Source organism: Pezoporus wallicus, unplaced genomic scaffold (assembly GCF_028554395.1).
Source record: "Pezoporus wallicus isolate ANWC-B61680 ecotype Strahan unplaced genomic scaffold, APGP_CSIRO_Pwel_v1 contig_14547, whole genome shotgun sequence".
In the NCBI taxonomy this organism is placed as follows: domain Eukaryota; kingdom Metazoa; phylum Chordata; class Aves; order Psittaciformes; family Psittacidae; genus Pezoporus; species Pezoporus wallicus.
Genome location: NW_026639781.1, coordinates 64,404 through 91,299, shown reverse-complemented (window position 1 = coordinate 91,299; position 26,896 = coordinate 64,404). Strand labels below are relative to the sequence as shown.

General features: G+C 53.0%; 1 protein-coding gene across 4 annotated transcripts; it reads right to left on the bottom strand.

The window, feature by feature from the left end:
* Nucleotides 1-3,404: 3,404 nt before the first annotated feature.
* On the bottom strand, nucleotides 3,405-26,420 carry ARHGEF10L (Rho guanine nucleotide exchange factor 10 like). Of its 4 annotated transcripts, none has more exons than XM_057416248.1 (28): nucleotides 26,311-26,420; nucleotides 20,981-21,065; nucleotides 20,643-20,825; nucleotides 20,494-20,521; nucleotides 19,981-20,066; nucleotides 19,783-19,866; nucleotides 19,323-19,498; nucleotides 18,789-18,905; nucleotides 17,595-17,703; nucleotides 15,595-15,701; nucleotides 15,309-15,386; nucleotides 15,057-15,236; nucleotides 14,225-14,341; nucleotides 14,045-14,137; nucleotides 13,635-13,808; nucleotides 12,878-13,023; nucleotides 12,080-12,264; nucleotides 11,868-11,983; nucleotides 11,555-11,682; nucleotides 11,372-11,472; nucleotides 10,211-10,329; nucleotides 9,851-9,937; nucleotides 9,507-9,736; nucleotides 9,264-9,418; nucleotides 7,706-7,851; nucleotides 6,048-6,222; nucleotides 4,502-4,624; nucleotides 3,405-4,417 (listed from the first exon to the last, which is right to left on the bottom strand). In XM_057416248.1, exons 2-28 carry the CDS (start codon nucleotides 21,015-21,017, stop codon nucleotides 3,933-3,935), a joined length of 3,765 nt encoding a protein of 1,254 aa, XP_057272231.1. In that variant the 5' UTR covers nucleotides 21,018-21,065; nucleotides 26,311-26,420; the 3' UTR covers nucleotides 3,405-3,932. The 4 variants fall into 4 exon arrangements, with proteins under 4 accessions (XP_057272231.1, XP_057272230.1, XP_057272232.1 ...); XM_057416247.1 differs by lacking the exon at nucleotides 26,311-26,420 and adding an exon at nucleotides 25,607-25,848; XM_057416249.1 differs by lacking the exons at nucleotides 18,789-18,905; nucleotides 26,311-26,420 and adding an exon at nucleotides 25,607-25,847.
* Nucleotides 26,421-26,896: the final 476 nt, after the last annotated feature.

Genomic DNA, 26,896 nt, shown 5'->3' with positions numbered 1-26,896 from the left:
AAGAGATGGGGTCACATCCCCCAAAAGCAAAGGGATGGGGGGAAAGTGCCCTATAACCCAGGAAGGGGCATGCAAAAACCAAGCAACATTAAAAATAACCAAAAAGGATAATAATCCTTTTAATAGCAAGGATTTTAAGCCCTAAATCCCTCCCATGCCCAGCAAAGGGGAAATATCCCCCTGCAGTGGTGATTGCACCCACCAACAGGGAAGGAAAACTGTGCCCAGGGGACTTCAGTGCTTGTTGGGGGCAGGAAAACATTCCCAGATGGGGTCTGGTTTGATCAGTATTAAAGTTCAGCAGGGTTGGTTTTCCTCCTGTCCAGCCACTTGTGTTTGATGGAATAACTTCTACATCGAAAGCTCTCCGGGAGACACGGCTCCTCAGGGCTTTATAACCAAATGCCTTCAGAAAGACCCTCAAAGACTTCATCCCATGGAAACAATATTCTCCTTCCCTGCTTCATATACATATATGCAAGATTATATATATGCAAATATACACTATATATATGCAAAATATATATATTTGCATACATACGTATATATCTAAAGCACATGATGCATCTACATGCAGCATCTGAGTGCTCCTAAAGGCTGAGGAAAGATGCAGTGCCCAGCGCAACCCCCAGCCCTCTCCATCCCACCCCATCTCCTGGACCCCGCTCTTCTGCAGCAATTTAATTGCTTTCCTCTTTTAATTGCTCCTTTCAAGGCAGGTTTCTCATCCCAAATCTCAGGCGAGCCCATCTTCAGAGCGGGGCCTTGCCTTTGGAGCTCAAAGCAATTTCTTCTTTGCTCCTTTCCCCCCAGGCTCCCACGCTGCTTGTTATGATGATGATTATTATTATATATTTATTTCTATTTCTTTTCTACCCACATCTTGCAAAGAGGAAGGAGGGGGGGAGAATCCAAGGGGAATCAAACCAGCTTGATTAAAGGCAACAGAGGGGGATGATGGATAAGGAGATAGAGAACCAGCTTTGCCTGCATCTTCTGGGGTAGAAGCAGAGGGGAAGCATCGCAAGACTGTTCTCCCCTTGCTGGACCACAGCCCCCTCCTAGAACCCTCTCAGATTTGATTTCCACTCCCAGATTTCAGGGGATAAAGGAAATCTCTCCTCTCCTGAGGCTCAGGAACCTCATAAATGCACCTTATCCCCCACCCAAGCACTGCCTGTTTGAAGGACACAGTTGCTTCAGCCACACTTCTTTCTCTGCAAAGGGACGTGCAGTGAGCAGAGCAGGGCCTTTAAGAGGAAGAAAGAGCCACAGAGATCCCACTGATCAGCCACCCCAAACCAGGAGGAGCTTTTCGATCACTCAGAGGGGCTTTGGAACAGGGGCTGCTCCTGAAGCCATCGCTCTCCATCCTCTGCAATATGGATGAGGGCCCGGCAGGCTGTTTGCCACCAGGCTGTGGGCAGCACTTGGTGGAGACCAAACAAGATGGAAGAAGGTAGGAAAGGAGAACTCCAGCTGTGTACAGATGGGGAAAGAGCCTGATTTGGGTAGAGGCTCTGCATCCTCAAGGCTTGAAAGCATGATGGAAGAAGCTCCCAGTTACCCATAGCTGGCAAACGCCTCCTCTAATCCTTTGTGAACAACTGCAAATGCAACCACAAGGATGCTTGCGTGTGAGATGCACCATGCACAATGCATCCCCATGGGATAAGGGTTCTGAGCCTGGTCCTCCTTAAAGAAAAAACCAACACACCCCAACCAGTTCTAACCCTTCAAGGCAGCAAAAAAGCTCTATTTTAAGCCCAAACCCTCCTCCTGCAAGCTCTCGGAAGCTAAGGGGCTGCCTCAAGCCCCGCAGACACCCCCACCCCAGGCAGCATCTATCAGAGAATAAAGCAAAGAACTCTCTTTTCTAAACCAGTGTCCTGGGGTTTTATCTTCCTCTGCCTGCACAGTCATTAAAGGAAGGCTTCTGCTTAACAGCATTTGCTGGGTGTTTGCAAACAACCACCTGCAACAAGCTCACCAGCTGCCCTGGCACGTTAGCATCCGGGTGGGATGATGAGGCTGGGAAAGGGATCGATACAGAGAATATCGAGAAGAAAAAGGGGGAATAATGAAGAAAAATGGAATAATAAGAAGCAGCAGATTGGGAAGGTGAGCACTGGGGCAGGACACACAGCTTGAATGAGGGGAGAGGGCTCAAGGCTTGCAAAAAAAAGCATCTTCTAAAGGATGCCAGCATAGAAATAGATATAAAGATATATTTATAATAAAGATATATATTTAATGAATTAAATGCCATCTGTGGTTAAACCAGAAGGTTTGCCTCCCGTGCATAGGAGAAGGTGGTGACCCTGCCTGAGGCTGTCCCCCAGTGGGGTGAGATTGGCATAGGACCACATTTGGGTTAATAACGTGGCTCATTACGGTGGCAGCAACAAAAGCCATTGGCTTTGGTGATGCCCCTGGACTTCTGGGACAATACCCACCACTGGCAGACAGCACAAGAAGCACCCTCATTAACTGAAGGATATTAACTTGTTTTTTACAATGTCCCCCTGCTAAATCAAGTGCAAACTCCATGGTTTGCATTACATACAGCACTGCAATAAGTATGTATGTATTTAACTCTGCAATTGCAATCACAGAGCATGAAAACTCCCTCCTAACCATGCCACGGGTTGATATCCCTTGAGAACCAGCTGCTTTCCCACACACCGACCCCAAAGGTACCAAAATTGCAAAGTAAAAGAGAAAAACAGATGGGAAAAGCCACCAGCTCCTTGCCACCCTTCCCATGGGCATCACGGATGCTGACGAGGGTATTCACGGTCCTTCGGCTGCAACCACGGCTGGTCCAGAGCCTTCACCACCCAATTTGTGCTGGTTCATGCAGCTGAGATGGGGGAAAAACTTAATCAGAAAAGACTTTAAGGGCAAAGAAAGAAAACCCCAGCAAAGCACATTTGATGGCTAATTAGAAAACGACTGAGATCGGTGCGAGGCGGATAATCTCAGCTCCCTGGCAGCGGGAGCCACGCGGTCCCATTTCAAGGTTGAGCAGTCAGGAATATCAATCTGATAATTGTAATGCTACAAATGAAAATCAAATTGAAGCCAGTTAGAGGATGGCATTATAAATTGATTTAGTCCTCAGACAAGTTTCCACCTCCCTGGCCCTGGGTTTCTCCACTATGGATGGAGCGAAGTCTGGGTACCAGGGATGGAGGCGATGGGGTACATCCTTCTCCCCCTTTTCCCCTCTATCCCACATCATTTCTGCAGGGAAAAAAAGGCATTCGGGGATTTCCTATTGCTACTTAGCTCCAATGATCTGCACATCCTCAAATGTGAACATCTCAACAAGCCCTTGTGATGCTGTCGCTGAAACAAGAGTAAGAAAACACTTGCACCAAAAGCACTGCAAAGAAACACACTGATTCCTATAGGGTTTATTTCCACGCTCCCAACATTTCCTTTCCTCTGGAAGCCACTTGTACTCAGCTCCCAAAAGCAGGGGATTTCTAACAAATCTCCTCAAATTCACAGTCAAAAAATGCCTATTTCAGCAACAGCCCCCATTTTGGCGCAACCAGCACCCACTGAGTGCTCCCACCACTATTTCTGCATCTCCAGGTGCCCCAATATATACAGATTCTGTCTTTATACAGGTAATAATATACATCATATTTATATATATATTTATATAGAGAGATATTCACACGCAGACACACAGACGCCTTCGGCTGAAGAACCGGCACCTCCAAAGCCTGCAGGGAGGTCACCGTTCCCGCCGTTAAAAACTCCCCTTCCAGAGCTGGATTTTTGGGGGAAAAAAAGCCCCTTTTTCAGTTTTCCTCTTTAAAAAACATCCAGGGTGATGCCCCCAGGGCAGGACCACCCCCGGCAGCTTTTGGGTGGCTTTTTGAGGTAGGTGCCAGGTGGAGGGGGCCGGTCCTGGGGTGCTATAGCATCAATGGGACCTGCCAGATGAGCAGGGTGCTGTCGGCATCGCTGCCCCGGCGCGGCGATTCGGCGTTGAAGTTACGGTAACCCCGGCCCCCCGAGATGATGGCCACGGAGGAGATCTCCTTGCGGGGGGTGTCACGGGCACAGGGTCTGCTCCGCACCCACACATCGGGGTCATCGGCCATCTCATAGATGGAGCCATCCTCCTCGGTGTGTGCCGGCGAGCCGCCGACCGGCGCTTCCCGCACGGACAGCAGCTGCCCCGGGAGGTGGGACGTGGACCGGAGGCGATACTGTAATAAAATCCCTTTTTTCCTCATTTCCCGAGGAGGGGGTCCATCCAGTTCCGGGGGTTTCTCTTCCTCGCCCTCCTCTTCCTCCTCTTGGTCACCCTTCAGCACATCAGGTGCCAACGTGCTCAATGCCACCGCTAAGAACTCCACGGGGCCACCGTGCCCGTTGAGGGACACCATGCCTTTTCCTGCCAACGAGAAGAGGGAGGTTGCTAAAAACAAGCCCTTAAATCAGGTTGAATCCATGTCGGGTGGGTTGTTTGGGTGCTCACCAGTGATTTTGGGGATGCCCTCCAAGCGAGGCACGGGCAGCAGCACAATGATGCCCTGGTCAGTGCCGACCCAAAGCGAACCCTGGCAGATGAGGAGACTGGTGACACGGACATGTTTGTGACCTGTGGGGATAAAAAGGAGGATGAGGGATGTCTTTACAGCAGCATCTTCCCACATAACCCATCACCAATGGGTTCTTCATGGAGAACATACTCCAGAGCCCCCTAAAACCAAGCAGTGCCTTTGGGTGAAGGTCTTCACACCAAGGAGAGCGTTCCAGGTATAAATAAATCAAAAGAAGAGGAGGAAAATAATAAAGCAAGATTTCTAACGGCAAATGAATATTTTATTGCCAGGACTTAAGGCTGCACGGCGTCAGCCTCGTCAGAGCAATCCATCTGTGGAGATGCAACTCTGGTTGCTCTGGGAGGACTTTATTAATGACCTGTCGAGTTAAAAAGGATGAGGGAGAGCAAGTTCAAAAGCGCATTAATAGCTGCGCGCACTTGCCCAGCAAGAAAAGGAAGTGATAAATATTTTAACAGGCCCTAAAAAGCAAGAGGAAAAGTGACTGTACAGGAGTATCGTGCTCCTGACTAATTACACAATTATGGAGCTGGAACAAGGAGGGAGACAAGCTTGTGAGCCCGGCAGGGGTGAAAGCAGCATGGGTGAACGCAGCTGGGAGATGGTGCTGGATGGTGAGTTAGAGGAAATAGGGGTGCTTAGGGCAATGGCAGTGGGGTTTGTGCAGGGATGCATGTATGGGTGCAAAGATGCATGTATGAATGGAAGGATGTGGTGCAAGGATGCATGTATGAATGCTAGGATGGGGTGCAAGGATGCGCACATAGGGATGCAGATGGGACAAGGCTACATGCAAGGATGCACACGCGGTCTAAAGATGGGGTGTGTGGGTGCATGAAGGGTGCAAAGGGTGCATGGATGCACACACATGCGCAAGGATAAGGTGCACACAGAGAAGCAAAGATGGGGTGCAAGGATGCATGCACGGGGATGAAGATGGAGCAAGGCTACATACAAGGATGCACACATAGTCTAAAGCTGAGGTGCATAGATGCAGGCAAGGGTGAAAAGATGGGACGCATGGATGCACATATGGGGATGAAGATGGGTGCAAAGATAGGGTATGAAGATTCATGCAAGGATGCCCCCAAGTGCAAAAGATGGGGCACAAGGATGCAAGATGGGATGCATGGATGCACACACAAACGCAAGCATGGGGTGCACAAATGCAATGATGGGATGCACTCACATGTGCAAGGGTGGGACGCATGGATAAGAAGCATAGGAGCACGGGTGCAGACAGGATGCATGGATGTACACATGGGTGCAAAGATGCCACCAGTTCCCTCTGCAGTCAGTGAGGGACTGGTCCAAGCTTTACACCATTAACCAGGTCAATTCCTTGCACAGTTCCTCTGCAATTCAGCACAGCCAGAAAGCAAAGCAACATGCCTATGGGGTGATGCCCCAATATGCCCATTCGTTGCAGTTAAGAGCCAGAGGGAAAGGGGAGCTCACCTGGGAGGACAAAGGTGGTCCTGGTGGCGATGTTGATCTCCTGCAGATGCTCCAGTGTCTCGGTGTGGAAGAGGCGGATGGAGGAGCCCGAGGAAAAGGCCATCCAGACCCCGCTGCCTGCCTTGATCATGTGTGTGACACTGGCCTCTGTGTCCGGATGGGCCTCGAAGGTTTGCTGCCAATGGGGAATGGCAAATAGGAAATCAAAGGGTTGTTCCCTAAAATTGCTGCTGGTTGGGGCTGTCTCCAGCTTTAGGGCTACAAAGCTGCATGGGGAGGGGTCCAGAGTGACTTTGAGGTCCCATCCCACCTCGCCAGCTCTGGTTTTGGCCAAGGACACTGAAAGCAGCTCATCCCCAAACCCTTCTTGGGTGGTTCTGGGATAAGGACACAGTCATTCCCACCCCTCCAGGGCTGGTTTCTTCTTTAAAAGATTCATTTGCCAGACTAAATGTACTTGTAAAACCCATCCCAAGATGCGACGGGACCTTCCTGCTTCCATCATACCTGGAGACATTCCAGGCCAGCCTGGATGTGGTTCTGGGCAGCCTGATCTAGATGAAGATGTCACTGCTCTTTGGACTGGATGAGCTTTGAAGGTCCCTTCCAACCCAAACCATTCTATGATTCGAACCCCAAAAGTCAGCGATCAAAGGCTCAGCCCTTCCACAAGAGCTATGTGGGGATCACAGACTGATCCGTCTGCTTCCCAAGCTCCCTGCCTGAGCATCTCCCTGTCAGATACAGGATACAGCCTGCAGGAAAACCACCTTTTCCACATCAAAAATCCCCCCTGCTGCAGCCTGGGCAGGATTGAGGGATTGCCCATTGTAAAAACTCATGTTGGCATCAAAGAATTGAACCACTCGGGGAGAAACCTGCATGGAGCAACTTCACCTTCCTCTCTCCTATGGCTTTGAGACGTGGTTTTGCTTCAGGATTTAAAAGCAGCAGCAAAACCAGGAGCTGGCATTGATCCCCTGGACCCAGCATACAGCATCCCTCTCCCCACCAAATCCTGCCCAAAACAGGGGTGAATAGACACCTTTAACATACCTTAAAGTCTCTATTCCTCCTTGTTCCCCACCCCACATGGGTTTTACCCCCTGACGGCTTATTCCCAAGTCACCAATCCCATCCAGGCAGACCCAAGACCCTATTCCCCAGCTCTCCATCAAACACTATTTACTCCTTCCCCCTTCCCTAGTTTTGCCTCCCCCCATCACTTTCATTCTGCAGAAATTCCCACCTGTCATAAATAAAGCCAGAGACTGGAAACAAAGCCAGCCCTCGATGCATTATTCATCCCCGGCACCGCCGTTAGGCTGGATTTACGACAGCTAATACATGCAAACTAAATTTGGGCACTAAATGTGAAAATTAAAGGTGGAGAAAGAGGGTGTTTTTTTTTTTAAAGCAAAAAGCAACTATTCAGCGTTCCCTGATTATGCAGCTGCGGGAGACGTCTCGGCATCCTCCTCCTATGACCCAGCGTGGGAGGGAAGGGACCCAAAAGTGACGAAAACCAGCCCAGAAGGGTTGGTTTGGGCATCACACAGGCAGGGATGTGCCCATGCACGTGCATTAACCCAGTGTGACTCCCCCCCCAAAGCCACCCCACATGGATGTGGCACAGGGGTCCTGCTGATGCTCCCTACCTGGGCACGGAGGCTGGTGGCATCGAGGACAGTGACCTGATTGGCACAGCTGGCCCAGAGGGTCTCATCCAGCGTCAGGAGAGCTCGCACGGGGCCGGTACCCACAGCCAGGCGGGTGGGCTGCTCCGCCGGGTCCCACAGCCCCCCTGCAGCAGAGATGAGGGGCATAAAATGATCAGCAAAAGGGAAAAAGCATCTTCGGATGCAGGTGAAACCACCCTCAATGTCCCCAGTGTCACCCAGGATGCCTCCGAGCATCCCAATGCCACAACCAAAAGGATGAGGGGAGTTCGCAGCCAAAGCTTCAACCCCCCCAAAACTCCTTTGCCCCCATGCAAACAGCTTTTTAGCAGCAAACAACTGGCCACCTGCAACACTTGGGCATGTTCTTTGCAGGAAAAGCCAAAAAATCCCTTTTTCCCCTTTAAATTTAGTTGCTCTTGAAGTGACTCTCCAGAGCCGATTCATCCGGGACCGATCTGGAGTGTCCCTGTGAACCGCATCCAACCTGGATGCGGATGAATTCACCACCACCAGTGGCTGAGCAGCTTCAATAGATAATTGCTCTCATTTTCTTAGCTCCAATACAGTTTTTCTTTCTCTAAAACCGTAAGATCTGAGGGATAAAAGGGCCCTTTTGGGGCGCTCAGACCTCTGCTTCCATCCGCAGGGGGTTGCAACCGAGCCGCCTTTCAGCACATCCCAATTCCCATCGTCAAAACCAGCTATTTTGGGAAAGCTTTTGCCTTCCAAAAAGATGGGGATAAGATTAAAACCTCCACCCCGCAGCCCTGCCAGCCGCTTGCTGCCTTCAATGTGCATTTACGCAACCCAGATTAAATGAAAGCCGCTTTAATTGGTGGGAAAGGGGATGAGCAGCACCCCAAAATGCAGTTTAAGTGGCTTTACTGGCTTCGCGTTGACTTGGGTGCTGCTCGCTGCAGGTCCTCGCAGCTCAAATGAGGGGTTTTGTCCAAAATCAGGCCGGTGCAACACAAGATTTGAGGCTCTTTCCTACCCTCTAGTGATGAAGCAAAGGTACTTAACAGCCCAGGAGCCCCTGCAAGCTGCAAGCCTCGGCCTGAGCTGGAGCCGGGGAAAACAAACCCAATGTGAAGCTAATAAAGGAGAGGGCTTTTGTATGCATGGGGTTTGGAGGGGCTCAGTTTATAGCACTAAAAAGGTGGGGGTTTAAAGCCAAAAGCTGTGAGACCTTGTTCATCCCATTGTTAGACTCAGCCTGCAGCCCCCTCGTGCAGCCACCCTACAAGCAAACCCTTTGCTGCCACATCAAGCCCTTACACCACGACTGTTTTCCATGTTCTCCCCCAAAAACAAGCCCCTCTTGCATTTATCATGGCAATGCAAAATACCTGGGCTATTATTTAGCATGGGCTGCGAGGAGAAATGAAACAGAGGGGAAAATACATTAAAACCTAAGATTTAGCACTATTTAGCAGCCAGCATCTCTCACTAGCATGAAGAACCTCCCGTTCCCTGTTTTTTGGGTGTCCCACCAAGAAGCCTGCTCCAAAAGCACACTCAGAGGTGTCCTCACCATTGCTCCTGGGGTACGCAGCCACGGTCCCATCCTGCAACCCCGCAAACAGGTACTCAGGGCTGTGTCTCAAGCAGAGGACGGGTTGCAGTCCTGGGCTTTTACAGGTCAACAAGCACGGTGTCCCCGTGTCCACGCTGCCATAGACTGCGATGCTGGGGAGGGAACAGGGGAAGATGCAGGAGATCATATGCTGGCCCTCAAGGTTCGGTGCTGGTGATGGCACCCAAGACGCGGGCTCACCTGCCATCCTGTAACCCCAAGCACACGGTGGGATGCGGGGATCCAGGGGGCTGTTCGGTGCTCAGTCGGGGTTCCTGGGTTCCCGATGGGTCCCCCTCGCCCAGCTCAGGGATGTACTCCATGCACAGCACCGGTGATGCCACCGGGAAGGACTTCACCGTGCGCGGCACAGCACGGTTGAGGGAGAAGATCTCCACTTGCCCCCCTGCGCCTTCCTGCCCCCCTCCAACCTGCGTGGAGCGGGGAAGGGAGGTTAGCACCAGCCACCAGTGCTGCAGAGAGTCTGCAACTAGAGTGACCCAAACCGAGTGGGTTTTGGCCCATTTTGGGGTGGTTTTGCTTACCCAGAGGTAGCCCTGTGGCAGCGAGGTGCTGACGGCGGAGAAGCCCAGCAGTGAGGACTGAACAGGGTTGTGCACCGCAGCGCTGAGCTGCAGGAGAGACCAGGATACAGGGGGCTGTAGCACCCCCAAATTACCCCAACACATGCAAGGTATCAGTGTGTGCCTCAAAATCTGGGATCCAGCCACAGCATTTCCAGTTTTCCAGGGTGGATCACGCCAACTTCTGCCTTTGCAACCAGCATGGCCACCCCATCCGGCCCATCCATCATGGGATTTCTGCCTTTATGTCCCAAAACGCTGGATGTAAAAGGGAAAGGAGGTACTGGAGAGGGTGGAGAAGAGGTTGGCCATCGCTCCTACCTGGAGGTCGAGGGCCTTGGAGAAGGCAGGCATGTGGCAGGACAGGATAGGGCACCAGAAAGGAGCTTTGCTCTTCTTGTCTTCATCAGGACAGAGCCAGCCCGGCTGGTTCTCCTCCCCTGCGGCAAGCAAAGGACATCAAGGATGGCCAAGACACCCCCCAGCATCCCTTCCCTCCCTGGTAGGACCCCAAAATGAGGAATTCTATGTGCAAGGCTCTCATCTCCAAGCCCCAAATCCCCATCATCTGTGGACCTGGGGTACATCTCACCCCTTTCCATCAACAACTGAACCCTACAGCAGCACACAGCCAAGCAACCACCTTGAGCAGCAGCAGAAAAAGCCCCCAAAACCCAGATAATGTATATGCAAAGGGGGGGGGGGGGGGGGAAATCACACTGATGTGTTTCTTCACATTAGGCTTTAATGTGTTTTCATTTCTAACTCACGGCTACAGGATTATCCCTGAGGCATCCCAGATTAAAGAAGAAAACAAAAAGCCAAACAACACATAAACTGTTTAAACCAAGAGAATCAAAAATCATTCCAGGCCGGAGGCACCCGAGCACTCAAATAGGATTTCAAAGGATTTATTTTGGTCTCCCATTAAACTTATCTCTCTTTTTTTTTGCTGCAGTGGCTGGTGGAGTTAAATAGGAATAGGGATAGGGAAGCTGCAGGAGGGATGGCTCCTCCCTTGCTTATTCATAGAAGCATAGACTGGTCAGAAGGGACCCTAAAGCTCATCCAGCTCCAACCCCTGCCACGGGCAGGGACCCCTTCCACTAGAGCAGCTTGCTCCAAGCCCCTGTGTCCAACCTGGCCTTGAACACTGCCAGGGATGGGGCAGCCACAAGTTCATCCTATTTCATGGAAAACAGGTCACCCTGACACCATTGGCATGAGAGCCAACAGAAATCCATCACTGTGATGCCAACCTGGAGATGCCACCCAACAGCAGCAAAACGCGAAGTATTTTGAGCCAGAATGAACCAATCCCCGTGATTTCCAGTGTGCAAACCCCAAAATGCTCTCCATCACCTTGCTCTGATTCTTCCCCCCACCCCATTTTGCATCTGGAGGCTTGAAGGGATGCAAAGCTCCCCCCAGCTCCCAAATTTGGCTTTCCAAAGCAAGGGTGATGCCCATAGAGCTACTCACGTAGTCCTATCTTGGCCAAGTGCAGGCGGTTCACCCAGGAGATCTTGCTTAAGGGGTTTGGAGTGATGAAGACCACCATGACACTGATGGGGCGGCCAGATCTGCATAGGGAAAGCATCACCAGGTTGATCTTCAGCCTCCTCCTCGGGGTGGGAAGAGCCCACCTATGATCCACAAACTCACTTGTCCGGCTTCCCAGGCAGCAGGAGACGGAGACGGCACTTGTTGGCGGAATGGATCTCCTCCTCCTTCACCTTCATCATCCTCTGCAGGGCCAAGCACCAGTCTTGGGCCACCGTCATGTTCAGGTTCTAAGGGAAAAGCCATAAACGATGGAAGTGCCTTCAAAACAAGCCTGAATCATCCCCAACCTTCCATGGGGCTCAGGAGGATGAAGTGTCCAGCGATCTCTGAGGAACCACATGGTTACTGCAAAGCATCCAAGCTCCGTTCTACCCAATCCACAAGTTCCACCATGTTTTGGCATTGTAGATACCTGGTAGGTGCCATGCAAGGTGCTGATGAGAAGGGTGATCTGCTCCACCACCGCCAGGTCCTTCTGCAGGTCCTGCAGCTCCTGGAAGAGCCGTGGTGGCCCCAGGTAGACTTTATCTTGGGTGGAAAAACAGAGAAATGAGGTCCGTGATGGATGCTCCATCCCACCCCATGGAAACCAGCCCAACACCAGCTCAAAGGATGGGTGCTCACTGTGGGAAGCCTGCCCGGCTGGAGCGTGCTTCTTGGCACCAGCGTTGTGGATGACAATGTTGTCCTTGTCATAGGCACCACTCTCCTGTCCCACCTCCACCACCTGCACCTGCGGGAGGGCCGTGCTCCACTTCACCACGTATTTGGGACCCAGGGGCATCAGGCTGCTGATTTCCAGTTGCCCTCTGCCAAGGGAGGATGCAAAGATACATGTAAGTAAACCAACAGACACCATGACTCGTCCTGAAAGCCCTCACAAAATGCACTGTGCAAGCCAAGCCCCATTTGCAACCCCACACCATGCCTGAACCCCCAGACATGGGGCACGCAACCACAGCAGACCACGCTCAGCACCTACCCTCGGTTCACCGGCCTGGAAGAGGGAAAAAATGATTAATAAAGAGGTATTATGGGGAACTCAAAGGTTTCCCCCTTTGCAGCATCAACCTCCACCAAGCCCTGAGGTCCCAGCAGGCTCCCAAACCCCACACCAGCTCCAGGACCCCACAGCACCAGGGGATGGAGGCTTTGTGTGGAGGTATGCCAAAAATGGGGGGCAAACAACCCCCAAACCAAGTGAGTTCCCCCCCCAAAACAAGGTCTGACATGGTTTAGTGATGGTCTTGGTGGTCCCTTGGGTAATGGTTGGACCTGATGATCTTAAAGGTCTTTTCCAACCTGGTCGATGCTGTGCTTGTAAGGTGAAGTGGGTTTACAAGTCCTTTGGGTAGCACTAGCAAAACCCATGTTGGTGGCTTTGCAAAGTGATTCTGGGGGTCTGGGGCCACCAGCACGTACTTGAAGTTGATGTTGGCGCAGACCAGCATGTCGTTGAGCAGGAAAACCTTCCTCTCCTTGGACTTGATGAGCTGCCCGCGGTCCCCATACACCGTCTCCGTCAGCGTCTCACAGAGCAGGAGCTGCCGCTGCCCCGAGCTCAGGAGCTGCAGAGGGGATGGAGGGTCAGCCCGGGGGCTCTTGTGAGGCTCCTGCCCCACATTTGGGTTGCCTTTCCCCTATTGCAAGGGTTTTCCTCCAACCAGGAGCATGCACATCCCTAAGCTCCACAGGGACGGGTGTGCAACATGCTCTGAAGCCACAAGATGCCAAACTCCTTTGCACCCTGGATGTCCAACCACCAAGAGAGCAGAGCCATGAAAGACCAACGTAGCCCTTTTTGCAGCCCCTCTTGAGTCTCCTTTCAATCCCCAACCCTAAATCCCGGTGCCAGGATGAGCTCCACGGGTGCCCTGCTGTGGTTTTTGCCACCAGGGCAGTCCCCAGCCTCAGGATGTGTCGCAATAGCTTAATTTAGGGGACTTCTATTCCACCAATGGTTGCAAAACCAAGCAGCTGGTCCTTGCTTTTCCGTGGAGAGGAATTTCCCTGCGCCAACCTCAAGATTTGCTTGAGCTCAACGCCCTGCTGGAGAAAACAGGGGTCCCGGCTTCCCGAAGCCCCCGACACGGAGAGGAAGGTGGAAGCAGCAAAACTCAACCACCAGCTCCAAAATCCACCCAGCAGGAGGAGGAGGAGGCGAGGCTGAAGGACCCACCTTGTTGAGGCTGCTGCGGTCGCTGATGCTCTTGCTGAGCTGTTGGATTTCGGCAACTTGGTCGGCCAAGCGCTTCTGCTCATTGAGCTTCTCTGCCAACGTCTCCAGCTCGGTGAGGGCCAGCTGGAGGGACAAGCGGTCTGCGTGGCCCTTGGGGGTGTTCTTCAGCATGTCCTGGAGCAGGGAAAGGATGGGGGACAAAAGCCACCCCAGGAAAATCAGTCCTGTTGAGGACGCGATGACTGGAGGCACCTTCAGCACCTCCAAAATCAAAGCGTGGGAGATGATCCTTGGGATGGTCCCCAAAGACACAACCAAGCTGCCAACCCCAAAGCATATCCCTTGCTAAACCCTTTCTCACAGCACCCAGGCTACAAAACAGGATGTGTGCAGGAACCCATCACCTGTACCTGCAGGAGCAGGATGAACTGAGGGAACCTCTGGATGGGCTTCACCATCAGCCCATAGAGCGTGACCCGGTCGGCACTGGCCATCTGCCTCTTCTGCAGGGGGGAAAAGGCAATAGAGAGGAGCTGTCACCCCTAACGGTGACCAGCAGCACCGTGCACCCACGTGTGGGTCCTGCTGACCTTGAGGAAATCAAGGAAGGCGGGTTTGGTGAGACAAGCCTTCTTGATGAGGGACATGGCAGTGGTGAAGTTGTTGACGTAGTCACTGTAGACGTCCAGCACCATCGACTTGGAGAACTGGGGAGAGGGAGGAGAGCTGTGATAACGTGGGGCTCCCCCAGAAATGGGGGTTGGCAAAGTAGGGGATTCTCATCTATTTCTGGAGTGAGCCCAGAGGTGATGGGCTGGAGCAGCTCTGCTCTGGAGCCAGGCTGAGAGAGCTGGGCTGGGGCAGCCTGGAGAAGAGAAGGCTCCTGAAGGGGAGACCTGAGAGCAGCTCCAGTGCCTGAAGGGGCTGCAGGAAAGCTGGAGAGGGGCCTGGGACAAGGGATGTAGGGACAGGCCAAGGGGAATGGCTTTAACCTGCCAGAGGGGAGACTGAGATGAGCTCTTAGGCAGAAGCTCTTCCCTGTGAGGGTGCTGAGGCACTGGCACAGGGTGCCCAGAGAAGCTGTGGCTGCCCCATCCCTGGCAGTGTTCAAGGCCAGGTTGGACACAGGGGCTTGGAGCAAGCTGCTCTAGTGTGAAGGTGTCCCTGCCCATGGCAGGGGTTGGAGCTGGAGGAGCTTTAAGGTCCCTTCCAACACAAACCATTACATGACTTCATATATATATATATATATATATATATATATATATATGTATATGCATACACACACATATATATGATGCTGAGGATGCTGGTTGTACCCCACGTTGTGATTGCATCACTTAAACCCTGCAACCCATCCCGCTATCATTGAAAGCGGTCCAGGGGGAGGTTTAGCAGTGGTCCCCCAACTTTCCCTCCTACCGAGGCCACAAAGAGGTCCCCGATCTTCTCTGCTGAGTCCCACTCAGCCACACGGGAGGCGAGGGCGATCTGGAACATGGAGTGGCACTGCAGGATCTCCTTCAGGCGGAAAAACACCACCTGGCACTTCCGAGCACTCAGCACCTTCGGCTCCATCTCCATCAGCGGGTTCCTGTAATCCTGTGGGAGATGCCGGTGCATCAGCATCCCTGAGCCCCTGTGCTCCCCATCCCAAACAAGGGGGTCTCCCACCTGCAGGATGCGTTTCAAGGAGTCCACGTAGCTCCGCTCGCTCTGCACGATGGAGCCCAGGATGTGCCTCCGGACCACCTACAACAACAGTGGGGCTCAGCCGCTGTGCCCCCCCCCATCGGCCAGCCCCAAACAACAGGATGGAAGAGGGGCACAGCGTGCTGCAGAAGTGCTGACACAGCAGCATCGCTCTCTGCTGACTTGCCCTTTCCCTGGTTGCTCAATCATGGGACCAAGGGGAAGCCGTGGTTTACCCTCCCAAAGCTCCAACCCGCCCCACACAGACCTGCTGGGGGCTCAGCCCCTCGGGCATGGGGCCCAGCTCCGGTGGTGGGTGCTTCATGTCAGACACCGTGACCTCCAGGAAACCCGTGTCCTCCTCCTCCGAGTCCCCTGCAGGGAAAACACCCACAACCACACACCCAATAAACCCCGGTTTAGCCTGGTTTGGGGTCTAAAGTAAAGCCTGCAGCCCCATGAGCTGCTTCGGCTGGGGATGCGTCCGGGTTTGGAGATGGACCCAGCGTCCTCCCAGCATCGCATGTCCCTACCCAAGGGCCGGCCACTGTCACCGGACACCAGCATGAGTCAGGCTGCGAGCAGGGACCGAGCCAGCTCCCTGCAGGGAGGGGACAAAAAGGCTCCTTGTCCCCAAAAGACCACCCTGGATGGGGGAAGAGCGCCCTCGTCCTCGCTCCAAGGGTGGGTGCAAGCAAGGAAAACGGGGGGGGGAAGGAGCCAAGAGCAGCACGCAGAAGGAAACACGGAAGGCGAGAGGTGGGTGCCTGGTGCCCGGCACGGGGACCCCTTACCCGAGGCCGAAGCAGCCGAGGAGGAGGAGGGTGAGCGGGCCAGGGCGGCATCGCGGTACAGGGACGGGCGCTTCTTCCACATGGCCCCAACCGGCCGCCCCGGCCCCATCCCGGCGCCTATAAATAGCCGGTAACGGGGACGACCGGGCTGGAGGGGAGGGCGCTGGTGCCGGGTGACCTTTTTCCTTCCCTAATTTTGGCAGGGAGGATCACTGCCCTCGGCTCCACAGAGATCCTGCAGCTACCTGCCAGGGGGCTGGGCTCTGCTCCCAAGGAACAAGGGATGGGACAAGAGGAAACGGCCTCAAGCTGCACCAGGGCAGGTTTAGATGGAGCTGAGGAACAATTCCTGCCCCAGAGGGTGCTCAGGCATTGGAACAGGCTGCCCAGGGCAGGGCTGCAGGCACCGGCCCTGCAGGTGTTCACATAGGCTTCCAGCATCTGAAGGGGGCTACAAGGATGCTGGAGAGGGACTGTAGTGATAGGAGAAGGGGTGTTGGGTTCAAACAAACAGGGGAGGTTCAGGTTGGAGATAAGGCAGAAGCTCTTCCCTGTGAGGGTGCTGAGGCGCTGGCACAGGGTGCCCAGAGAAGCTGTGGCTGCCCCATCCCTGGCAGTGTTCAAGGCCAGGTTGGACACAGGGGCTTGGAGCAAGCTGCTCTAGTGGAAGGGGTCCCTGCCCGTGGCAGGGGTTGGAGCTGGGTGATCTCAAGGTCCTTTCCAACTCTATTCTATGATTCTAAGCCATGTAGACGAGGCCCTTAGTGACACGGTTTAGTGGTAGACTTGGTCCTGGGCTTAAGGTTGGACTTGATCTCAAAGGTCTTTTCCAACCTTATTGATTCTATGATTCTGATTCTCCCCATTTCCATGCCCTGGGCACAGGGCATTCCCATGCCCTACAGCACTCTGGGGGCAAGATGCTCTCCAGCATCCCAGGGACACCAAAAGCATTTAAGCTAAGCCACGCTGGGACCATGCAGCAAGGCTGGGACACACACACTGGATACCCTGGGCAGCCCCAGCTGAGCCATGAGGCTGCCCACCAGGATCCTACCTCCCCTGTGATGCTCCAGGGAGACCCTTGAGCTCCGGCGGTGCTTTTCCGCCTCCACCACCCTCCTCCTCTGCTCCCCATCCCCTACACGACAGCAGGAGGGTTAGGAAAACACCCCCAAAAATCAGGGTTTCAGGGCAGATCCTGCTCTGTGTCCAAAGGGGGCACCCATGGGTGCTGCGTGGAGGGGTCACTGCCTTGCTCCCGAAAGGACAAGGGTGTTTGGAGCGAGACAAACCAACCAAGCTTGCATGGGGATGGCAAAGAGTGAAAAGATATCGAGTAAGAGCTTAAAATGCCCAGAACAGGTCAGCAAAGATGAGAGCAATAGGATTTGTAATGCGTTTTTTTAAGAAAATACCCTCAAAAAGGGAGTTTTTTGGCTCTCAAAAGCAAGGGGAGGGTTATCCCACCTACCTGGCGCTTCTTTCCGGTGCAGGAATGTCACCTTCCTCATCACTGCAATCTTGGTCTTCTCCAAACCATCCTTGGTGCCACTTTTGGCTGCTTTCATCAGCTGGGTCATCTAGGTTAGGGGGATGAGAGGGAGCAGGAGGGCTTGAGGCAGCACCAGGACCCCATTTTAGGTATGGGTACAGTGGCATCCCTTTGGGAACATCCCCTCTGAGCATCATTCTTCATTTTGGGTCCAGATACAGTGGTACCATCCTCCTGGGGACATGCCCACCGAGCATGGTCCCCCATTTCAGGTTTGGGTACAGCAGTACCATCCCTTTGGGAACATCCCCTCTGAGCATCATCCCTCAGTTTGGGTCCAGATACAGTGGTACCATCCTCCTGGGGACATCCCCACTGAGCATCATCCCTCATTTTGGGTTCGTATGCAGTTGTTACCATTCCTTTGGGGACACCCCTTTCGAGCATCATTCCCATTTTGGGTTCTGATACAGTGGTATCATCCTCCTGGGAACATCCCCTCTGAGCATCATCCCCATTTTCCCATGCAGCCCGATGGGGAGGAAGATGAGGCACGTGGCTGAGGAAGGAGGATGGCTCCAGCATCTCTCCTCCCTCTGCAGGGACACAACTGCAAGCAAGCAGGCATGGGCAAAGCATGAGCATGCAGCAAAAGCAAAGAGGAGGGAGGGAAGGGAGGCACAAGTGCATCCATCCCCTTCTCCTGGCTGGGGTTTTATGTGGGAGAGAGCAAAGGCTGGGAGTGTTGGACTTTCACACCTCAAATCAGAGCAGGTTTAGCCCAAGCTGACATCAGCGTCTCCTTCCCAACCCCAAACTGGCCGTGAAGTACCAGCCTGGATGGTTTGGGGCTGGGAAAGGCTCAGGAATCTCCTTTCCCACCTGATTTCCACCCTGTTATCAGGGGGAAAAACCTTCTCAGATCCATCTATCCCACAGGAAACCTCGCTTGGTCCAAACGCCCCTTAAAAGAAAAAGACAAACACCCAAAAAGCAAATGGTTTGGGCAGTTGCAAGACAGATGGACACGAGAGGCAGCTCTGTGATGTTTAACTCAAGGGTCTTCTCTTCTGGGGGATAAAACGGGATGAATTCAGCCTGGATAATCTCCATGAGAGTGTTTTCCCACCCCTGGGAAGATTTGGGGGACAAGGGACAGAGGAGGGACAGTACCTTCCAATCGTACTTCTGCTTCAGCTCCTGCATGTCTCTCCCCCCAACTCTTAAAGCCAGGATGTCCCTCTTAGTCCTGGCGTATCTCTCCTTTAGTCTATTCAGGTCTGGAGAAAGCTGAGCCCAAAGCAAACCAGGCAGGAGGAGAAGGCAGAGGAGGCAGAGAAGAGATCCAGGTAAGCAGCCAAAACACAAAAAAGAGGAGGAGAAATCATCCCAAAGCAGCACAGTACAGGCAGATCTTCCCCATAATCCAGCTTCGCTCGAGCAGGGAAAGGAGGAAGCGCAGGGAAAGGGCAGCAGCCACGCTCCAGCAGTGCCAGGATGCGGAACCAAAGGGAAAAAGAGTAAGGGAAGGAAGAAGAAACAGAAAGAAATGAACCCCCCAAGTTTGAGGCTGGCTTCAGACCGGCTGAGCCGGGGAACCGCAGCATCCTCTGCGTCACCATCAAGCCTGGCTGTTCCGGTGCCTTTATACAGCAAACCCAGGGGAATAGAAGGGAAACAATCACAGTAAATAAAGTCAAGTGTTACCTTGGGCTGGAAGGACGCCCGCTGCTTGGCCGGCTCGGCCTCTGGCTTGGTTTCCTCGCCTGAATCCTCACTGTAGCTCTCGAACTCGCTGGAGCTCCAGCCCAAGTCCTCCCCCAGGCGCGTCCCCTCGCCGCGCTGCACCTCCTCGTAGATCAGGCTGTGCTCCGTCCCCAGGCCTGGCAAGCAAACACCAGCTCCTTTTCCATCCAGGAAGGCAATTCCCTCTCCCCAGGGACCCCAGATCCTCAGGGTCTTGCAGCCCTGCTGGTAACACTTCTGCCTTCATCCCACCCAAACCCCAGTGGTTTTCCCGTTGTTATCCCCCTCAGCATCCTCCTTTAGGATGTGCGTCTCCTTCGCAGAGCATGCCTCGGTTTTCCCAGCTGGAAAATGGGCTCGTGATCCCACGGGAACCCACGGAAAATGGGGAATCAAGGTGGGGGGATAGGTCTGTCCCTACCATCCTGCTCAGCATCGAGGTTTTCACAGGGGACATCATCGTAGATCACATCATCCTCCACCTCCGGGAACTCGAAGCGCTCACCTTTGGGGGGACAAATCCAACCCCAGAGACTCAGGTCAGAGCCCAAGGATCAAACCAGGATGGAGAAACGTCTCCCAGGCCTCGGCAGCCTCCTTTTCCCAGCATTTTACCCACCTTCGGGGCCGCTTTTCCTCTTCCAGGTCTGGGCACCAATGTGGGGGTCTCCACCAGCCTCCCCATTGCTCACCCCCACTGGCAGCCTGCAGGGAAGGGGTCAGGGAGCCCCTCAGGGTGCAAATGGGGTGCACCCAAGCCATCACCCCCCCCATAACCCTCTATCCCTATTATTGGGGTTCACAGGCACAAGATAAAGCTTGTATTTGTGACACACCCCCCCCCCCAACTGCATGCCTCCTTCTTCATGGATTTGGGGGGGCCTGGGTTGCAGGCTCACAGCGGCTTTTTAAGTAGATCCAAGCATCCCACATGGGAATGACACAAGACCCCAAAACAGCTTTTCCGGTGTCGTTTGCTGCAGGGCAGGAGGATGCATCAGCATCGGGGAGCGCAGGGAGAGGGTCCCCCCATCCCTGGTGGGGTCCTGCCCCTCCTCCTGCAACCCCATGCATGCTGCAAGCCCTCCTTCCAGCCAAATTTGCATCTTTCTCCCCCAAAACCCCCACATACCCTTCCTGGGTCTCCAGCACCAGCCCATCTGCAGAGAGGGAAAGGGAAGAGAAATGGTGTTGGCACCCAGGCTTGCAGCAGTGCCACCCTGGGCATCCGAAGGGGACGTGGTGGGGACATTGAGGACCCCCCCGGCCTGTGTTCCTCACCACCTCCAGAGCTGGTTGCACGGCGCCTGCGAGGGGGTGCCCGCAGGACAACTTCACTGCTGGGATCAGCCGCTGAGTCCTCCTCTTCCTCCTCTTCCTCAGTATCCTCAAAGTCGAAGGCTTCACCGAGGTCCTCCTCCCCGTGGGGCAGGGGGCTGGGGGTCTCTGGGGCGAGATGGTCACCTGTGAGCAGAAACCTTGTCACTTGTTGTCCCCCTGTGGGGATTGCAGGCTCCAATGGGGATGTGGAAGGTGCCCCATGGTGATGCACCCTGTATCTGCCCAAACCTGGGTGTCCCCCCACCAAAATCACCCCAGCTCCCATGGGTTGACAGTACCTACTGCAGGGTGAGGGGACAGCTCAGATGATGCCATAGCGCAGGGGGTCCAGATGCTCCACCTGGGCCCTTCCCTGAGGCTTTCCTGTGGGAGAGAAGGAGAAATGGGTTGTGAGGGAGGATCAACACCCCTAAATCCATCCCTGCAAGAGGAGTCAACATGGGGAGACTGCGAGTGTGGTGGAACCGGCTCCAGCTGCTGCAAAACCTTGCAAGGAAGCAGAAGAGTCAGTCCCAAGTCGCAGTTTTCACTGCGAATCCAGCTCGTGTGCAGCAAATCCACCCTGTACACAGCAAATCCATCCCCTGCGTGGCAAATCCAGCTCCGAGCATCAAGCTTGAAGGTCCTGGAGGCTGGGAAGCGCCACAAATCCTCCTTGGGATCGATGGCTCATCGGCTCCCGTAACCAGAGACGCCTGGCACGAAGGTCACCAAGAGGAAGAGGAAGGACAGAGCTGGGACCCCCATGCCCAAGGGAGGATGCAGTGGAGAGAAATGACCCTGAGAGGGGATGCAAAGAACCAAACTCTGCTGACTTGTTCCTACTGGAAGCAGGAACTGGTGCACGATGGATGCCACTTCCCTGCTGCAGAGAGCCTGACCCCCAGCAACCATTTCTCCCTTGCCTGGACCCTCATTCCCTCTGGGAAGTGGATAGAGGGGATGCACTGACCCAGGATGATCCTTAAGAAAAGGATCTATTTATTCCCCCTGTACTGAAACCCCTTAAAGCAGGTAGGGAGGTAGAATGCATCTACCCCTAGAAAAGGGGTAAAGCCCTTGCAATCACTGCACATGCACAAGCTGATGCTGCAACCCCAACCCCATCCCACTGCAAACCCCCCAAAGCATCGAGCTAAAACTCATCCAACCCTTGCCCAGACACCAAACAAATTAAAGATAAACCTCTTCTTCCCCTCCTCGACCCGTGTTACTGCTGCAAATCCTCTTCCAGCCACCCTTGCAATGAGCCCATTGCCTCCACAAACACATTAAGAGGGATTTGTTTGGGAGGAGGACCCAGGGACACTTATTTTTCCTCCTTGAACGCTGTTGCCTGCCCCTCGAAGCAGAAAGCAGCTGGCAGCCAAGGCTGCTCTCAGATGTCACCTAACCTGCCTCCCATGAGGGTGGGAGCAGGCCATTCCCTTCACCCTCCCTTTCGCAAGCTCCGGGTTTTATCCCTATGGATGCGACGCCACCCAAGCCATAAACCCACCACTGTGAGGGGCGCTATTCCCGCAGCAGTGCCTCCAAAAAAAAGAGCAAAGCAAGTTAAAAGCATTAATAAATGGGTAAAACAAGCCCAGCAGAGGGATTCTGACGGGCTTCATCCAGAAACCAGTTTGCTTACTGGTTTTGGTCACCCTTCCAGCAACACAATGGCTTCTGCGTTCGGAGAGGGGAAGAGGAGGACGAGGCACAGCCAGGTCCCTGCAGCTCGATCCCGATTTGATCCCACTAGCAGGGCAGGAGAAGGTCGCATCCCATTTTGACAGTTGACATAAGCTCCCATCAGCCCAATTTTGTCCCAGGGCTGGTTATTTTCCCGGCTGCTTCCAAGGAGAATCACCAGGTCTCCAAAACAACCCCCATGACCTTTAACTGGGGCTGGCTAAATTAAGAGGAAAAGGGTTATTTGGCATCATTTGTCACAGCAAAAGTGCTAGGAGGGGCAGGAACATCCCAGTAGTAAAATGCATCCCATGGGATGGGGAAGGGTGGGGGGAAAGCTGGTGGCGTGCCCTACATCAGCGAGCTGCTCCAAACCAGGCTGAGATAGCAAAAAAGGGATGCAGAATAATGCGAGAAGGACGTGGGGATGCAATTGTAACCCAAGAAGGATGTGGGGATATGAGATCATCCTCGGAAATACGGATTTCAAGGCAGCAGGAGCTGCTGGGTCCTCACCCTGTTGCCAGCAAGCTGGAGGCAGCATCACGAGCCCTGGTTCAGCCCCGTCTCCCTCCCAACCTGGGTGGGGAGGGAAAATAAATAGATCCCGGTCTAAATAAAGCAGAAAAGCAGGAGCATGTGCAGAGCCCAGCGACCAACAACTATTTGGCTTTAGTTTGGTTATATTTAGCCACCAGGACAGAGCGACAGGTCCCAACTGGTAGGGATGGGTGCCAGCCCCGAGGAGTCATCCCCCAGGAAAGCATCTTCCCACCAAATCCCCTTTTTCTTTAATAAAGGGGCTCCCAGAAGACAAAACAGGTTCAAAACCCCATAAAATCAGAGCAGGGAAACACAGCAGGATTTACCCTGGGAATGCCCCCTGCTTCTGTCTGCATCCCCGCCATGTTAATCCCTCCTTATAAATAACCCTGGCGTTATTTATAACAGATGGGGGGGGGGGGCAGGAAATAGAAATAAGAATTAGCTTTTTTCTCCCCAAAGTTTCCCCCAATTCCTCATAATTTCTCCAAACGATGACCTCACATCCCAATGGCAGCTTCAAGGCTTATTTCCCCACCTGGATGACTTTCTACCATCACCTTAGCCAAAGAAGGCTATAGGAATAGAGACTATAGGAATAGAGACTATAGGAATAGAGACTATAGGAATAGAGACCATAGGAATAGAGACCATAGGAATAGAGACCATAGGAATAGAGACCATAGGAATAGAGACTATAGGAACAGAGACTATAGGAACAGAGACCATAGGAATACTATTTGGATGATTTCCAGCACACAGGGTGCCAGGGAGAGCCCGGGTAAAGCAGGAATGTTTTCTCCCTAAATCCCAGTCCTTTACATTAATGATTTTAAATAAGCCAGCAAGTATTTGCTCCAAGGTAAGTTGTTTCCCCAGCCCACGTGGGTCTGTGTGGCAGCGTTATCTGTGTTCCAAGGGCTGAGTGGTTTATTTCCCAGTTTTCCAAGGAATCAGTTGTGGAGATTTGAAGTTGGCACAGCGGGAATGGGGGCTCCAATGAAGAAAAGTCATCCTCAATCCCCCAGATTGCCCCCAATTGGGCATTTTGATGCAGTTGGGGTTGGCAGCGATAAGGGATGGCTCAGCAGGTGGTGGGAATGAAACAAGAGCAAAGTGATGGGGTTTTTCCCCCCAAGATAAGCCAAAAGATGGTTTTTTCCTCCCTAAAAAAAAGAGGGGGTTACCCAGAAAAAAAAAAGCCAAAAGAGGGAATTCCCACTAAAAAACTCCATGAAAATTCAAGATTCAAGGCAATTTTGTGATGATATCTGAAAAACTCCCACCAAAAGGCATCATCTTCCAGGAAAAGCTTTTCCTCAACACCGTGTTTCCCTCTTTCACCTCAAAATGGTTCTTCTGGGCAAATACTCCAACTAAAGACCCAAACCCTGGAAAACTGCCACCGTTTTCCTCCTGATTTTCCTTTTCAACATCACTGATGAACCGGAAAAAATCTATCCCTTGCCCAGCTCGTGCCGTGAGTGCAAATGCAGGGGAAAAGGGGGGAAAAATCAGTAAAAATTCAGAATTACAGCACTTAAATAAGAAAAAAGAGCCCATTCCGCAAAGATTTCTTATCAAGAAACCCCAAAAGCAAGAAAAAGCCTAATTTAGTGCCAAAAACCTCCCCAGTTTGATGCTTATCCCAATCTCCGCCCTTTAATGCTTTGCAAAGCAATTGCAAAGTTCACCCAGTGCAAAACTATCCTGGAAAGGAATTTGGAAGGGGAAGAATTTAAACAGAAACAACAACAAACGCATAAAAAATGGGGTTCCCCCCCCCCCCTTATTAGTGCTTCCCAAACAATTCCTAACACTTTGGGGTCTGCTTTATTGCAAAGCACCAAATTAAAAGGTTTTGCACCCTTTAAAAGTGATTTTAACTCCTCCCACTGCTCAGGGGTCACCTTCTTATGGCTAAAAAGGGACGCAAAACCCAGCACCAGGCATTGGCACCACCAGATTTGAGCTCATGGACCCCACTATGCTTCATGTCTCACCCTGTTTGGCAGAACCCCCTTCTGCTTGAACTATCAAATATTGTTTTTTTCACCTTCAAAATGCATTTGTGCCCCTTTTTAGGCGGTATTTTGGGGCAAAATCTGTTCTTTGCAAGCTGCCATCTCCCTAAACCACATGTAATACATTACAACCCCCTTGAAGCAGATGGGAAATGATATTGCAGGCACTTCACCCCCTTTGCAACCTTCCAGCAACGCAACCTCGTGCCCCAGTGCAACCAATATCCAAATAAATCACCAAAAAGGGGGAAATTCCCATGATTTGCCAGCAAAATTATCCAGGAGGAAGCTCAACCCCCCCCCGAAATCGTGTTTTCCCGCAGGTGCCGCAAATCCCAGCTGGGAAAAACCCAGGAGAGATTTTCACCCATTGCAGATTTGGGGTGAAAAAGCCCAGGAATGGGTGTGGAATTAGGGTGATGCAGCAGGAACCACCTCCTCTCTCATTGCTGCTGCTTTGGGCTTAGGTATTTAACAGCAATTTAACAGATTTAAGGTATTTCTATAGAAAACCAAAGCCCTGAAGCCCCGGCAGCCGAGGGGAGGCAAAGGGCGACCTCCTCCTCCTGCAAGAGGATGTGAGCCCCTATAGATATGAGGTTTATGCATATGGAGAGAGGGCTTTATGGGCAAGCAAGGGAGGGGAGATGGGGTTTGGCTGACCTGGGAAGGCCGCGGCTCCTCCGGCTTTGTATCCGCATCGGCCGAGCAGGCCCCCGGCGGGGAGGCAGCGTCAGGGAGAACAAGGAGAAATCCCCCCCTGGATAGGGATGGATCCCACAGACCCCTCCAATGGGGTGCCCAGGGTGGGTGACACCCAACCGGTACCCACGCACCCACCCCAGCACCCCCAGATCCCAGCGGCCGAGGGCTCGCAGCCGGATGGCAGCCGCGGTCCAGCGGCTGCACCGAGGGATGCCGGGATTCTGGGCATCTCCCCCCCCCGCCTTCTCCTCCTTCCCAACCAGCTCTGATTTACACCCCTGGTGTTCCCTATCCTAATAAATAACCCCCAGCAGGATTCAGCCCCGTCCTTGCCTTTTAACCCCTTATACGCCAGAGCAACCCGTTAACCCTCTCATTGCCAACAGTGCAAAACCAGCCTGGACCGAGGGGGGGGGGATTTTGCAGCAGGAGCTTCCAAAATGGCCAGGAAAAGAGGCATTTCCCCGGGATATTTTACACCAAAGCCATCAGCTGCAGGGCTCAAAGTCCCAGAAGGTGCCTCCACATCCCCATTCAGCTGCATTTCCCCCACACCACTAAGAAAAGACCCCAAAATACACTATATATTAAATCAGCGCAAGGACCCCCCGTTTGTATGCACTTAAAGGCAATATCCCGGCTACAAACTGCCCCCACCTTACCTATTTCATCGGTGTTTGGGGCTGTTTTCCCCACTGGGAAAGGAGTTTCCTGCTGCTGCCAAGGCCAGCACACCCCAGCTGCTGTTGCCCAGCCCTGCTGGAAAACACCCCTGGCAAACACATTCAGTAGCTGTCAGGTTTATTCCGGCTTGGAACCAGCCAAACAAGCCAGGCAGAAGTAAGCAAATAAATAAACATATATATATATATATATATCCCTATATCCTGGTGCCCTTCGCATGGCTTGCAGGTAGCCAGAAAAGCCCACCTTTTCCTTTGGGATTGCTGCTTATGGAGGGGCTGAGCCCTGCCAGGAAAACCTCTTTGCCAGAGGGAACAGCACCCCAGCATCATGGTGGAGAGGGCTTTATCCCCCCTATCCCAATATCTGGAAAGGGGAGGCCCTCCACAGACCATTCTTGGGGTCTGGGTAGCAGGAAAAGCATCTCAGTGGCAATGATTGATAGAAATTGAAGCGATCAGTTCTAGGTTTTCAGGTGGCATTTGAATCGTGAATCAAGCCCTCCCAAAGGAGCAAAGGGGGGGCATTGCACCCCAAAACCAGCTCTGCACAGCCAAAGAGGAG